General features: G+C 40.6%; 2 protein-coding genes across 18 annotated transcripts in view; both read left to right on the top strand.

Annotated features, from left to right (window-relative positions):
• Positions 1-3271, top strand: part of LOC111570087 (unconventional myosin-IXAa-like) — a 151119-nt gene extending 147848 nt beyond the window's left edge. For all 17 annotated transcript variants that reach the window (XM_055008730.1, XM_055008729.1, XM_055008735.1 and 14 more), the window contains 3 exons: positions 215-432; positions 702-844; positions 1661-3271. In XM_055008730.1, the coding sequence (XP_054864705.1) occupies positions 215-432; positions 702-844; positions 1661-2049 (750 nt within the window). In that variant the 3' untranslated portion in view covers positions 2050-3271. The remainder of the gene's footprint in view (positions 1-214; positions 433-701; positions 845-1660) is intronic.
• Positions 3272-4610: 1339 nt separating this feature from the next.
• On the top strand, positions 4611-11180 carry plex9.2 (PML-like exon 9.2). Its single transcript, XM_023272642.3, has 2 exons — positions 4611-8168; positions 10133-11180. The coding sequence occupies exons 1-2, from the start codon at positions 8099-8101 to the stop codon at positions 10723-10725; spliced, it is 663 nt and encodes a 220-aa protein (XP_023128410.1). The 5' UTR covers positions 4611-8098; the 3' UTR covers positions 10726-11180.
• Positions 11181-15055: the final 3875 nt, after the last annotated feature.

Here is a 15055-nt window from a genome sequence, read left to right as displayed (position 1 = left end):
GTGTCTGTGTGTGTGCAGAGTGACAATCAGCAGGACTAATAGTGTTTTAGTATATATGTTGTGGTCTGTATGTGTGTATAGTCAGTACGTGGTCAAAACATCCAACTTTGTCTATAGCAAATCCATAGTTCTATTCTTGTTTCTGTCAGCAATGCATAGTGTCATCACCCACACTCACTCTGTGATTTGTTTGTATGTGTGTGTGAACTTCCAGGGCAAAAGTCGTGTCCGGCAAACCAGCAGCCACACACCCTCACCTCCTCTCAGCCCCAGAGCACCCTCTCTGGTGGATGGAGAGACTGCAGGAGGAGGAGGAGGAGGAGGAGGAGGAGAGGATGCAGCAGACGCTGGGCTGAACGAGCAGCAGCAGCTGGCGATGCAGCAGGAGGAGCGAATCCTCACAGAGCAGATCGAGAGTCTGCAGAAAGAAAAGTACGCCATGCTCAGTAGTCCTCAGCTGGACATCCACTTTAGCTGATGCATTGTTTAATCACTGGTGCAAATACTGCTTTTCCTTAATCAGACAGAGTGTCAGTCTGTTTGGTCCTTCTTGTTGTTAAGTCATTAACTAGCATCTGTGTGTTACAAGGATCTTTTAGATTTGCAGGAAGTTACCTGTCACAATAAATTGCTAAAAATTCAAATGTAAATGAGCTGCTTTGGATGAAGCACCAACTGACCTTTAATTTGTGTCTGGGCAGAGAGGAGCTGACGTATGAAATGTTGATCCTTGAGCCGCGGGCATCTGATGATGAGACTCCTGAATCTGAAGCCTCGATCGGCACAGCAGACAGCTCTGAGAACATCACCATGGAGACGGAGGGAGCCACATCAGACCCCTCTGGTATGTGTGTGTGATATGTTGCTTCTACCTTAATGAGACTGCAGCAGGTACTGGGCCATAACATCATTGAATCACCAAAGATATCATAGTTTTATTTTACATGGAGGGCTGCATAGTGGCGCAGTGGTTAGTACTGTCGCCTCCTGCTTCTTGTCCTGGAGTTTGCATGTTCTCCCTGTGGGTTTTCTCCGGGTTCTCCAGCTTCCTCCCACAGTCCAAAAACTGAGATTAATTGATGATTCTAAATTGTCTGCAGGTGTGAATGTGAGTGTGCTTGTTTGCCTCTCTGTGTAGCCCTGTGATAGACTGGTGACCTGTCCAGGTGTCCACTGCCTTCACCTACAGTCAGCTGGGATAGACTCCAGCCCCCCATGACCCTAATGAGGATTAAACGGTGTATAGATGGTGGATGGATTTTACATGCACACTCTAACTGTGTTTAAAGGAATAGTTTGGTTTCTCTGAACTGAATTTGTATGAGGCTTTCGTCCATAGTCAGTGTATTTACAGTGGAAGGTGGTCAGCTTGTCCTCAGGTTGGAGAAGCAGATAGGAGGATCAGTACAGAAGCTGCAAAATGTATCTTAGCCACCTAAATCAGGCCCAGTTAAAAAAAATAAATAAATTAAAGAAAAAAAAAAATATATATATATACACACACACACACACACACATATATATCAGTTTACATGTATGTTCTGTTTAGAATACCGAAGGAAGAATACTATCTTCAATTCTGATTTTAGAAAACTATCTATAGCATCTGTTCATAATCTGTACCATGTTTGTATGATGTTTTTAATGCTCTCTCTCACAGATCGTGGCACGTACCGATCTAGAAAGTCCGAGGCAAAGAGCAGACGGGCTCTGCGCCGCCAGCCCGACTCCCAGGACTCAGCAGACTCCACCTCCACCATCTCCTCCTCCTACCACCCTTCTTCCTCTCTCTCCTCCAACGCCTCCGGTTCTCCGTCCCCTCACTATCGGTTCCGCTCCTCCTCCTCTGGGCCCCTGCTCACTTCCTGTGGCCTGGGGGCCCCGCTGGCGGAGGCAGAGGGGGGCCACAAAACCGGTAAGACGCGCCACAGGCTCAGGCTGAGCCGCAGCTCACCACGCGAGCCCTCGGGAAGCCACCGGAGGGATTCGGACTTCGGCTCAGGGCCACAGCAACTGGTTCTGTACGGCAGCAATGAGTTCATGGTGTGACGCTGACGAAGGACGGAACGCCAGAAGCCACCTTTTCAAGTGGAGGAGGGTGTGAGAGGGGGAGGGCGGAGAGTCAGGGGTTGAACGAGGCTGGTCACTGGGTGAGGGTTACACTCAGTGTCGTCTGCTGCCCCTCCTCGGTGCACACACCCCTTCCTCCCCTGGTTGGGTCAAAGCAGAAAGATGTGACAAAAAAGAGAGGATTGAGGTTTGGCACAGAGGGACAAAGCAGCAGAAAGGTGGAGTGAAGAGACGTGAGCGATCGTGTTGGTTGACCCTCTGATCTGAGCGCTGTTTGACCTCTGCTGGAGCACCAGGGGTCGGTCAGAGGAGACGAAGGGAAGGACAGGTGGTGAGACAAGGATAGAAAAGCCCACACCTGCAAAGCCAAATCATACAGTGCCCCGTCTTTATTCTTTAGCATGTGGGCAGGTGGTGAAAGCCACCCAGAAGAAATGTAGCCATACTGACTGAACTGGCGGACATTTTGTCTGTAACCAGCGCCAAGCTAATTCTGCTTTTCACGTTTACACAGGACACACCAGCCAGGAGGCTGCATGCTTGTCCATCACACTTTTTCCTTCATCAGTTTGAAGAGACTGTGTCGAAATCTGTTACAGCTGTATGTTACATATAGTTATTATTATAATTATAATTATTATTATGTTACAAAGGAAAAAAGTGTACATAGAAAGAAAGTGCAGTGCTGCTCCTGGGTTGTTCATCGTTGAATAGTCTCTATTTCCTGTTTTGCAAAGTGAAGTGTCTGGAATTCAGGTTCCACTTTTGTTTCTGTGGTGGTTTTACTTGGTTTACCGCCGGTTTTTCTCTTTTCCTGTTTCACAGTGAACAGAAACCGTTTTGGGGTGTTCTCCTGAGAAATAATAGAAGGAAAAGTTGCCGATCTGTGTTCACAGTGTCAAGTGTCACATGAACTTGACCTGAAGTTTCAGTCAGCCCTAAGTGTTTGGTATTTCCCTTCCCCTGCAACCTTTAATTATTTTCTTATGTTTAATTCAGAAACATCAGTGTTACTGCATCAGAACTTGAATTTTTTAATATATATTATTGCTGTATTATAGGTGTTGGTATTGATATCAAAGATGTCATGTTTTAGTTGTCAATATGATTTCATGTTTTGCTTTGGTTCAGATGAAAGCCATCTTTTCCTCTCCCATCTGTATTTGGTTGCGTGTCTGAATGAATAATTCCTTCCACTGTGTCAGCTCCCACTTTGTGCATGTGCAGGCTACACACACCTACACCAGTGTTTTCCCATAAATGTTCTTCATGTAGGGGGGAAAAAAGACTCCACAGCCATCAAGAGACACTAAAACTAACTTAAGAAAAGGCTTCATTAGTCTGAGTTTCATTGAACCTGTGGAGGAACTGTTGCACTCATCTGCACGCTCAAACCGTCCAGGATGTCCTCTGAGCCATGCAAAATACTCTCTTCTTCTTCCTCCTCGCGCTTCCATCCTCGTCTCTCCCGGCTCTGGCTGTGAAAAGTAGCATTTAATCTGTGTGTTATCCAGACAAAAACTAGTAGCAACTAACTCAGACCGCCTACCTGTTTCTGCATAATCTTAAATCCTTTTCTGTCCACACAGTATCGAAACAGTCGGTGTAACGTTGAGCTTTGTGGGCCTCTACTCAGTAGCTTAAGAGCAATGATGTCTCTGCACTAAAGCTGCAATATCTTTCCTTGCTTGCTGCGTCTTTGATCAGATACTTCTGAGCGACCTTTGCTCGGATCTCACCAAAACAATCAGTGTTAATTTCCTTGAAGCTGGAAGTTTCAGCGATGACTGTGCTGACTTCAGTTTTAATGCAGGTGTAGAGACTTGCCGCATAAACTGTAGGCTAATTCAGACAAAAGGTGAGCTGAAGGGACAAAACTGATCCCTGGTCAGATATCTTGAAGCTGATATTTGAGGGGATGCTGTTTGTGGTGTACGTCAAAGCTGTCAATATGGCATTCTGCAAGAAAAAAAAAAAGAAAAAAGTGAATGTACCTGTCACTGGAAGGCATGCTCTGCTTTCTCTGGTTGTTTTTGTTCCTCTTTTATACACAGTGTATGTACTATTTATGATCATGCATTCGGGATGTACATTGGTTTTAAAGAATCTGTTATAAAAGGATATATTATCCTGTGTACGGTTCATTATCTACTATTAATCATGACAACATTTTAACAGGCCACACCTGGTCACTCATTTTTGTGCTACAAAGCGAGAAAAAAAAAAGATGCATTGTGTCTGTTTGTCTGCGCCACTCTGGACACGGTTATGTATATATAAGGTGCAATTTGTGTTATATTTCTTTTTTAATGATATAAACATGTCTATGGTTGTAAGAAAAAAAAAGACTTTATGGGGGAAAATTCATCTGCTTATTAAAAAAGCAAAACTGCAGCCGAACACAAGTGAGTTGTGTCATCTTTGCTCGATAGACACAAATGCAGCTTGTAATTTGAACACGTTACTGTTTTCATCACATTAGCATGTGTTCTTTGGGACACCATCAGTTGTTCTGTTGCTGCAAATGAGAAAAACGCATGAAGGAATAATAGGTCTTATACAGTCTGGTTCCTTGATTAAATGAGCTGCAGACAACCAGGGAACCTGCAACATAAAACAAAACACAACAACTTTGGAAGTCCGTCTCCTCTGGGGCCACAGTCTATGACCTTATTTTTGTAACTGCTTGTGGCGTCTCCCCTCAGAGCCTCGTGGTCGGTAATGTTGTTAGTTTAGTGCGGTAATCGGCTGTGCTGAATACTGATGTGCATCTCCTCTTGTTCACCAGTAGGATGAAGATCCTCCAGTCTTTACTTAGAGATGTTCGTGCCTTTATTTCCTGGGTTGCTACTTGTACTATCTTTGTAACCTATGACTACTGCAAGAAAGCTCTTTGCACAACAAAACCAACTTCATCCTCTGCCTGATTAGCCTATATGTTATGTCTACAGATGTTATGACCCAACCGCTAGGGTCAGCTGGGTGTAACAAAAACAACCAGTTGTCGTTGGTTTAAGTAAAGGAATTTATTGCTCAGTGGCAAATTTAAAATAAAAGTGATCAAACAAAGAAAAACAAGATGGCGGATGTTGCTAAATCAAAGAAAAACATAAAACCAAAGGCTAACAGTTTTAATCTAGCTAAACAAAAGCTAAACAGCTAAACTCCTTAGACAAACCTAATCACAACAGCAACACCCACCAGAAACAACAGAAACTACTAGTGACTAGTGGACAGAATTAACTAAATGAAACTGGTGCCTCTAAACACACACATTTCCAACGAAACAGCACACAAAACACCACCCCTCAGTGGCTACAGGACACACACACGTAGCTTCTCACCTACTTAGTCCGCTGTTAGCAGGGGTTGCAGTCTTCACCAAGACTTGAGAACCTCTCACCGAATTAGCAGCTGCTAACAGAAGCTTGACTTCTGGGTAGCCACCTCTCAGTGGCCGAGGGGTCCGTTTCACAAAGCAGGTTCACCAAACTGAGTGTAACCCTGAACTCTGAGTTGATCTACTCTGAGAAAGGAAACTGAGTTTCCGGTTCCAGAACAGCTGATTTGAGTTGGTTTTATCAACTCGGAGTAGTTTCACCCGGAGTTAAGCAACACAACTATAAAAAGACAGTATCAATGGAGCCATGATTCGACGAGTCACCATGGTAACGGGGAAGCGCAGGGCTGCGTTTTTCACCCCACTTGAATTGGAAATATTAATGTGCTCATATGGCGAGTTTGAACACGTTTTTAGAAAGAAGTGCAACACCACTGCAGCTGCAAAAGAGAGGGAGAAGGCGTGGGAGAACATTGCTGCCTGGGTCAATGCATAAGTTTAAATGTAGTCCTTTGCAATCACAATAATATTACAGGGGAAAACTGTTTGAATGGTAGCCTATTAAGTCATTGCATTTAGGTGCAATCCCACGGGGTAGAAGCGCATGTGGCAGCAGCTTAAGATGAAATATAAGAACACTCCCTGGGAAATCCTAAAAGAAATTAAAATGACTAATCCCAGTCTGAGGTTGCAGCACAATGTCAATAACAGAATATGATTTAAAATTAATTTGACAGATCTCTACATCATTCACCTGCAATCCTGTGGAACTCCTCCTTGATGATTCTGACAGGTTTATGTTCAGGGAAAACCACAAAGATGGTAAAAGCCGTTTCAGGGCCAGACACACTTTTCTGAGCGCTCTGCATACAGTGGCCTTACTGAGGTGCTCTGCATCTCTGACATTATACAAAAAACTTCCATTTGCAAAGAACCGCAGCGCAACACACAATATCTGATGGGCTGTGAGAGCATGACTGTGGTTGGTAATGTTGCAAATGTAAGGACGGATTAGGTTGTGTATGTAGATTATGGACTGTGACGTGAAACGGTACCGCTCTAAAAGATAATTGTACAGGAATGCAAGAACATCTATGTGTGGTCTGATAAATCTCAGCTGTTCTGGAACCGGAAACTCAGAGTTTCTTATCTCAGAGTAGATCAACTCAGAGTTCAGGGTTACACTCAGAGTTTGTTGAACCTGCTTTGTGAAACGGACCCCAGGTCTTCAGCTCCAGACTCATTAGCTGAGATGACTGGCAGCTGGGGTTCTGGAGAGGCGCTTAAGTATTGATTGGAGACATGTTCATGCATATGTTCTCATATAATGCAAAATGTGTGCAGTCCACTCTAAGAAGCAATTTAATAATTCCAATTTGGTTTACATCATCTCCAAGCCTCTTTTTTAAAAAAATATATGCACATTTTAATTACCTATTAGGACCGAGAAAAGCATTTTCCTAAAAAACTTGAAAAACATGAAAAAGTCTAATTCATTTTGTGTGTTGCTACAGTCATTCAAGCTGTCTGCAAGATCCAATGCTGTTCAAAGTTTTAAAAAGTTAGAGTACCTGCAGGACGGCTAGTCGCTCCACGTTCAGCAGTCAGCAGATGGCATTTTGTCAAAGTTATTAGCCCCCTCATGAAATTTTTTTTTTCCAAAAAATCCTCAAGTGCTGTTAAACACATCAAGGAATTTTTAACACAGCTTTTCCAAACATCCTAGTTTTATTTTGGATGCTTACATTATTTTACTTTGCACACATAAACAAAATTGTTTAACAAAAACAAAAAACTACCAGGGTCAAAATTATTAGCCCCCTTGATGCTAATGGTCAATTGTGTTTTTGCTGGATAACAGCTTGCAGCCGTTTGTTGTAGTTTATAGCAAGTCTCTGACATCTCCTGAGGAATCCCAACACATTTTTCTTTGGCAAATTTCTCAAGCTCCTCCAGATTTGATGGTCTTCTGCCATGGACCTGGTCTTCAGTTGACCTCACAGATTGTCAATGGGATTCAAGTCAAGGCTTTGTACAGTCCAGTCAAGAACCTTCACTTTGGTCTTCTGGAGCTCATTCTTCACCACGAGCAAAGTATGTTTTGTCATGTTGGAAGACAACGCAATGACCCAGACCCTCAAAATCTTCATACAGTGAATTAAAGGTTTTCGGATACCCCATACAGTTGTGAAATATTAGCACTGATAGTATCTATCTATCTATCTATCTATCTATCTATCTATCTATCTATCTATCTATCTATCTATCTATCTATCTATCTATCTATCTATCCATCCATCCATCCATCTATCCATCCATCCATCCATCCATCCATCTATCCATCCATCCATCCAGCCATCCAACATACGCAAATCATGAATGTGTCTTGAATGACACTAAATAGGGATCTCCTATCCCTGAGCACACTCGATCCCGCCAAGTGATTCGATGATGACGAACCATACAGTCTATGTGACAAACCGAACCAATCAGGTGATTCGTTGCTCCAACGTACGTCAAACGTCACGAGTCATGTGACCAAAACACGCCTCGGCACAGTAGTTCAATATATTTGCTTCTGCTGTCCAAAGCTCTGGAGGCTGCGGTCCTTCAGCAGCTACACGCTTCTGTTTTGTTTATTTAGCCAAACATTAGTGTCACATTTAAAAGGTTTTCGATCGAGACGTGATGCAGACAGCAGAGTCTGAAGGCGCTCAACAGTCGCTGGTTTTCTTTGACCTGGAGACGACTGGACTGGGTAGGATGATTTATCTTATAACTGTAGTAAGATCTGCTGTGTAGAACTGGTCCGCTATGGCTGACATGGGAGTCTACGAACATTTCATATGTTGCTTTAACGCCCAGTATATGGAAGATCCTGGAGGAGAGCAGTCTGAAGCACATGAGGTGATCTCATGTTCTCCACATGCTCTCCAAGTGTACTTCAAGTAGGGTCCCTTAAAATACAGAATCGTCCTTCATTTGACAATAAATATTTGATCCGTATTTTCATAAATGTCCCAGACACGTCTGTCACACACTCATCAAACCGTATAATGAACAAAATAAAACACAGAAAATATTAAGGGCAGCCAGTTTCATCTTCCTTAGACCTATGTAGTGAGGACCCGTTGCGAGGTCCAGCGGATAGACTTCTCTGTGTACCCGGTCCTATGGTCCCGTCTCTGGTTGCCTGGTTACAGGCGGTGCTGCACCTGCGCGTTTAAAAATGTCTACACCTGAAACTCCACCACGTCCAAAGAAGCAAAAACGTTTGCAAAAGTACAGACGTGAGTGGGAAGAGTCGAACCCCTGGCAATAGGTACAGGGCAAAGTATGTTTTCTGTTGCTCATGGACAGGCTGAGGCATCATGCATCAGGGGACCAACATGTAAGAAACATGAGAATAGATGGGACCCAACCAGTAGGTCACAGTTTATCATTCTCCAATCATCTCCTGAAGTCCATATGGTGAGAGACATCATGATGTGATAAGCTAGATTTCCTACACTATGTGAATTTACCAGAGGATGCTTATAATCATGCTGATGTGGTCATAGACTCTACAGCATTTTAGTGACTCAATAAATGCCTAAGTTGTTTATTATTATTTTAAATGCTTTTTAGTTTTTAGTAAACATTTATTTACTAGCCCATATGTAATCAATAAATGGGCTTTGCCTAACTAAAGAAAAACTCACTCAGAACTCTGATATGCTAACAGTACTAAACAACTAAATCAATAAATACATGTATACACACATAAATAAGTTAACACATTAATTGTGTTAAGATAAGATTTAGATGGGGAAAATGTCCGTAGAGAATTTCTTTGTCCAGTATTCTGCATTCAGTTGTTTGTTTTTGCAGAATACAATATCGTACACTGGCTGGTCATGACATTTTATTAGTCTGGTTTCACTGTTTAAAATGAGGCCACTTCTTTTCAGACAGAACCTGTGATCATAAAACAAAACTCTTAGTTTCATGTTAATGAAGCACTTAAAGCTTTAAGTATGGCTAAATGCTTTTTTTCAAAATTAAATATACCACTCCTTAGGTGGTAGTGGCCCTGGGTTCAGCAAAGTTGGAAAGATATTCACAGATTCAGACTTCCAGCATCAATAACTCATTAAATATACTTTGTCAAAACATAAACGGTGCCTCTTTCCCATCGTTGTAAGGTAGACAATGTGCTACAAGCCCAGTTTTATCTAAAATAGCTGTCTTTCAAGCTGCAGAAATAACATTGGTGTCTGTGTGCAGGCAGCTGTGAACAGGTACAGTCTGCAAATTGCAAAACCGCTGCAACAAAGAAGAGAGACACTAATATTCAGTAACTTCACTCTTATATACTGTAGTGTCACCAAAATCACTGCAGCCATCAACTGGCTCCTGTTGACACCAATGTTATTCCTGCAACTTGAAAGACAGCTACTTTTGATAAAACTGGCCTTGTAGCACATTGTCTAGCTTACAATGATTGAAAAGAGGCATTGTTTATGTTTTGACAAAGTATATTTAATGAGTTATTGATGCCGGAAGTCTGAATCTGTGAATATCTTTCCAACTTTACTGAACCGTGGCCCCGAGGAGCCGTGGTGGGCATCCTTTATTTTCATTTCTGAAAGGTGGCAACCCTATTTTCAAGTGTTCTCCAAGTGTACTTCACGTCGTCTCCACATGTTCTTCAAACGTTCTCCACATGTCTCACTCCTCCAGATCAGCAGTGTGAGATCGTCCAGCTGGCTGCGGTCAGCGGCCTCCACTCTCTGAACCTCTACATCCGCCCCCGGGGTCCGATGCAGCCAGGAGCTGCCAGAGTGACCGGCTTCAGGGTCCGAGAACAGAGGCTGTACCTGCACCACCGGCCCGTCCTCACCAACTCTCTCCGAGAGGTGCTGGTCGCCTTCATAGCCTTCCTCCAGATGCTCGGACGTCCTCTGCTCATCGGACACAACATCCGTCGCTTTGACTGTCCTCTGCTGGCCCGGTGCCTCGACCAGCTGCAGCTCAGAGTGAAGTTCGAGGCTTCGGTCTCTGGCTGTGTGGACACTCTGCCGCTGACTCGGGAGCTGCTGAAGGACCGCGGCCTCCGGAGCTTTGGACAGGAGAACCTGGTCAGGGAGCTGCTGGGAGTGAACTACAAGGCCCATGATGCTTTGGAGGACGTGCGGGCATTACAGACACTGTATGGTGTTCTTCAGCCCCAGCCAGAGGTGATCCGTAGGCATAAGTTCACTCTGGACACCATGAGCAGCAAACTAGCAGTGACAGCTGCCAAAGTATCCTGCAGGAACCCTGGACCGCAGTGAAGGTCACACAGGACGCTGATACACTTTTACCCAACTATTATTATATAACTGACACTTTTGGACAAATATTGTAGACAGGCACAAAATAAACAGTGGACTATACACTGCATCTCACACTGTGTGCAGGGAAGGAGACATTTATGGTACTTTTCTCCAGAACAAACTGAGACTAAGCTTCAGTCTAGCAGTACTGTCACTGTTGGATCACATGACTGAGTGTGCTCACAAACAGTGCAGCACATCTGGAAGTCACTACTTACTAACTACTATGCAGGGGTTCTTTCACAGTGTGATTTCTCTGCACTCGCATCGTTTCTCTACTTCAGTTTCATTGCACATGATGATTAAAGATGTCAGAATCCATTGCAGCTGATCATTTCTGGCTCTGGAATTGTCAGATGTTGAAATCCACCATTGCTTTTCTTTGTCAGTACCAAATAAACAGTCACACTGTCTTTCGATCGTAAGTCTGGATTATTAAAAAGCAGATTCGGATGCCGATTAATGGTGTTACAAATGTTCAAAATGTAGAGAGTGGTGGGCTCCTCTGCAAAATACGTTCTGTTCTATTCTGGAGAAATAATTTTAAATGTCTGTCATCAATGTTCCCTCTAATTTTTCCTGAGTCTGAGCAAACACACAAACTCCCTGAGCGTTCCTTGGACCACTGTGAGCAACATCAGACGTGTGCACTGTGGTCACACCAGCATCACATCCATTCAAGTTACATGGTTCATTAAAAGAATCAAATTACAGCATTTACATTTCTGTTAAAACACTTTGTCAACAGGAGCCAGTTGAAGGCTGCAGTGATTTTAGTGACAATACAATGTATAAGAGTGAAGTTATTGAATATTTGTCTCTCTTTACTGTTGCAGCGGTTTTGCAAATTGCAGACGGACCCTGTTCACTCCATAGACACCAATGTTATTCCTGTAGCTTGAAAGACAGCTACTTTTGATAAAACTGGGCTTGTAGCACATTGTCTGCCTTGCAACAATGGGAAAGAGGCACCATTTATGTTTTGACAACCTATATCTAATGAGTTATTGATGCTGGAAGTTCGAATCTGTGAATATCTTTCCAACTTTACTGAACTTGGGGCCACTACCACCTAAGGAGTGATATATTTAATTTTGAAAAAAGCATTTAGCCATACTTAAAGCTTTAAGTGCTTTATTAACACGGAACTAAAAATTTTGTATTGTTTTATTATCACAGGTTCTGTCTGAAAAGAGGTGGCATCATTTTAAACAGTGAAATCAAACTAATAAAATGTAATGACCAACCAGTGTGCAATACTGGATTCTGCAAAAACATAACTTTTTTTAATCTAAATCTTAACACAGTTAATGTATTAACTTATTTTTGTGTGTATGCATGTATTTATTGATTTATTTAGTACTGTTAACATATCAAGTTCTGAGTGAATTTTTCTTAAGATAGGCAAAGGCCATTTATTGATTACATATAGGCTCTTAAATGTTTATTAAAAACTAAAAAGCATTTAAAAAAACAACTTAGGCATTTATTGAGTCACTAAAATACTGTAGAGTACAGACCACATCAGCATGATTATAAGCATCCTCTGGTAAATTAACAACCAGATACTGATGTCTCTCACCATATGGACTTCAGGAGATGACTGGGGGATGATAAACTGTGACCTACTGGTTGGATTCTCTCTGTTCTCATGTTTCTTACATGTTTGTCCCCTGACAGCCGGGTCCTAATGTTTTTTGAGCAACACACCATACTATGACGTTTTTACAATGATGGTTCTACTATGGAACCAGTTTGACATGTTCAGGTGTTCTTTGTGTGAAAACTCAGAGATTTCAGGGATCAGAAGGTGGTTTTCAACTTTCTTTGTTAACTTTCTGCTTCAACTTTAAATTAAATTTCCTTCACTAAGCCAGCCCTCTGGACTTCCAGTAAGCTGTGTTCCTATTGGCTGTCCAGGTGGCTGCTTGGTGTTATCAGGAACACCTGAGCAGCTCAGTGTCTTCCTGCTTTATTTAGCTGCAGTCAAACATTTCCTCTGCTTCTGTTCACCACTGAACTGGGTTTGGCTCCATTGCTTTAGTTTGTTGTTTAGGCGTTTGCTTGCAGCTTCCAGCAGTAAAATAGACTTTAATGTGTTTCTTGGTGTGTTTTAGGGCTTTGTACTGGATATTTGTCTCGGTAAATGTGGTTCTTTAGCCACAGTTAGCACATGGTACTAATGTGTGCAGTGATTAGTGGATTTGGTACAGCTGAGTTGTGTCTTTATCTTGGCTGTAGTGAGTCTTCAGAGGTTTTTGGTCAGACACATTCTGTATACTTGTTTGTGAACCAGTGTTGGTTGTCCAGAAGGTAAGAGTTCCTGTCCTGATTCTCTGTTCTCAGAGGTTCTCTGGTAGGCTGCAGGAGACTTTAGCGTTTGGGTTGTACTAGTTTGGTTTTTGTACGGTTTCATTTGGACGACTATCTTGAGGCCCCTCCATGTGGTTTAGTGAGGTTTTCTGCAACAGTTCTACAAAGCAACCTGCAGCAGAAGAGACTTTGAGAGTTTTTAGGAAGTTCTGGAGACCAGACTTTAGAGCAGCAGAAACATTTGTCAGCAGTTTGAGCAGGAGAAGGTGAGCTTCAGAGTAGAAATGAGACGGAAACCTTCTTGACCCGTGTGGTGAGGTCCTGTACCAAGAGTTTGAGCAGGTTGTGAAGAGTCTGTAGTTCTTTGGTCTGAAAGCACAAGAAGAGTCGACTCATTAAAGGAGAAAACAGGAGATATTGTTGGTTCTTCTGTCGCTCTGCAGTTTCCTTAGACTGAATATCAAGTTTATATTTTAAATGATTTCCCATGTGAGCCCAACAAGACTTCAATAAACTCCCTCCATCCCCTGGACACAACATATTTTATTGCCATGTTAAATTTTTTTTTTTTTTTTAATTTAAATGTTTTTGAGTTTTAATCATAGTTTTAGCATAGTTTTTTTTCTCTTTGCTTGTTTAGTTTTGTCATCTGTGTAAAAGGTGCTAAACAAATAAAGTTGAACTCATAAACTGAATAATTGACTAACTCATGATTGTGACAACAGAAGTATTTTCATTGTGATTTAAGGGTTTATTTCATTTTTAAGGTTGGGGTTAAAATCTTGACAGAAAAAGAAGATTAAAGAAATAAACTACATAACAAAAAGCAATTAAATCAAAAGAAAAAAATTAATACAATAAAACTTTTAAAAAGTTTTATTATTAAAAAGATTTAAGAAATTTAAGATGTAATTTTCTAATTAAACATTTAATTTTTTAATTAAATGTTTTGTCTTTTTAAAGGTTTAATAATATAATTAAATGTTTTGCATTTTTAAAAATGTTTAATATTCTTCTTGTTTAATTGTATTTTTTAAATGTTTAATTATGGAAAATATTTTTTCTGTAATTTTTAATATTTGTATTTTAAAAATTTTGTTTAATTTCATAATGACATGTATTGTATCTTGTTGAATTATCTCATTCAATATTTTGTCTGTTTAATATAATTTAATTGTATTTAATGTTTAACTCTATTAAACAGACAAAATATTGAATGAGATAATTCAACAAGATACAATACATGTCATTATGAAATTAAACAAAATTTTAAAAATACAAATATTAAAAATTACAGAAAAAATATTTTCCATAATTGAACATTTAAAAAATACAATTAAACAAGAAGAATATTAAACATTTTAAAAAATGCAAAACATTTAATTAGATTATTAAACCTTTAAAAAGACAAAACATTTAATTAAAAAATTAAATGTTTAATTAGAAAATTACATCTTAAAGACAATAAAACTTCAAATAGGAATTAAACAGAAAATACAATGAAGCATTTAAAAAGAAAATTAAACATTAAAAGGTAGTAAAAAACATTTAAAAAGAAAAACCTTAAAGATTTAATCGAAACATTAAATAACGGGAAAGAAAGAAACTCAAACAAGCCGATAAAACATTTGAAAAAACAATTAAACATTAAAAAGACATAACATTTGGAAATCAAATCAGACATTAGAAAAGAATAAAAGGTGAGAAAAGAGCAAAACTAAACGTTTAAGAAGAATCAAACGAAAGACAAAACGTTTGAAAAGACACCAGTTAGACTTTAGAAGATCAAATTAAACAGAAGAGACAATAAAATGATCAAAAAGAGAAAAAACAGATAAAGGTCTTACAGCGTTTTCTAGTCTGAAACAAAAACATCAAGTTGTTTCTTCAAACATTTCCTCTTTCTATGTTCTTGGTTTGATTGTGGACAGATTTACTAAGAATTCATTTCAGAAAACTGCTTTCCAGATAAAGT

The sequence above is a fragment of the Amphiprion ocellaris genome, chromosome 3 (assembly GCF_022539595.1).
Source record: "Amphiprion ocellaris isolate individual 3 ecotype Okinawa chromosome 3, ASM2253959v1, whole genome shotgun sequence".
Lineage (NCBI taxonomy): Eukaryota > Metazoa > Chordata > Actinopteri > Pomacentridae > Amphiprion > Amphiprion ocellaris.
Note: the sequence above shows the minus strand (reverse complement) of the source record. Positions and strands in the feature narration are given on the sequence as shown.

What these genes read in the sequence shown, in the direction of transcription:
- plex9.2 (XM_023272642.3), top strand. Translation starts at nt 8,099, where the DNA reads ATGCAGACAGCAGAGTCTGAAGGCGCTCAACAGTCGCTGGTTTTCTTT. An exon ending in CCTGGAGACGACTGGACTGG is followed by an intron (nt 8,169 to 10,132) that starts GTAGGATGATTT and finishes TCACTCCTCCAG; the next exon opens with ATCAGCAGTGTGAGATCGTC.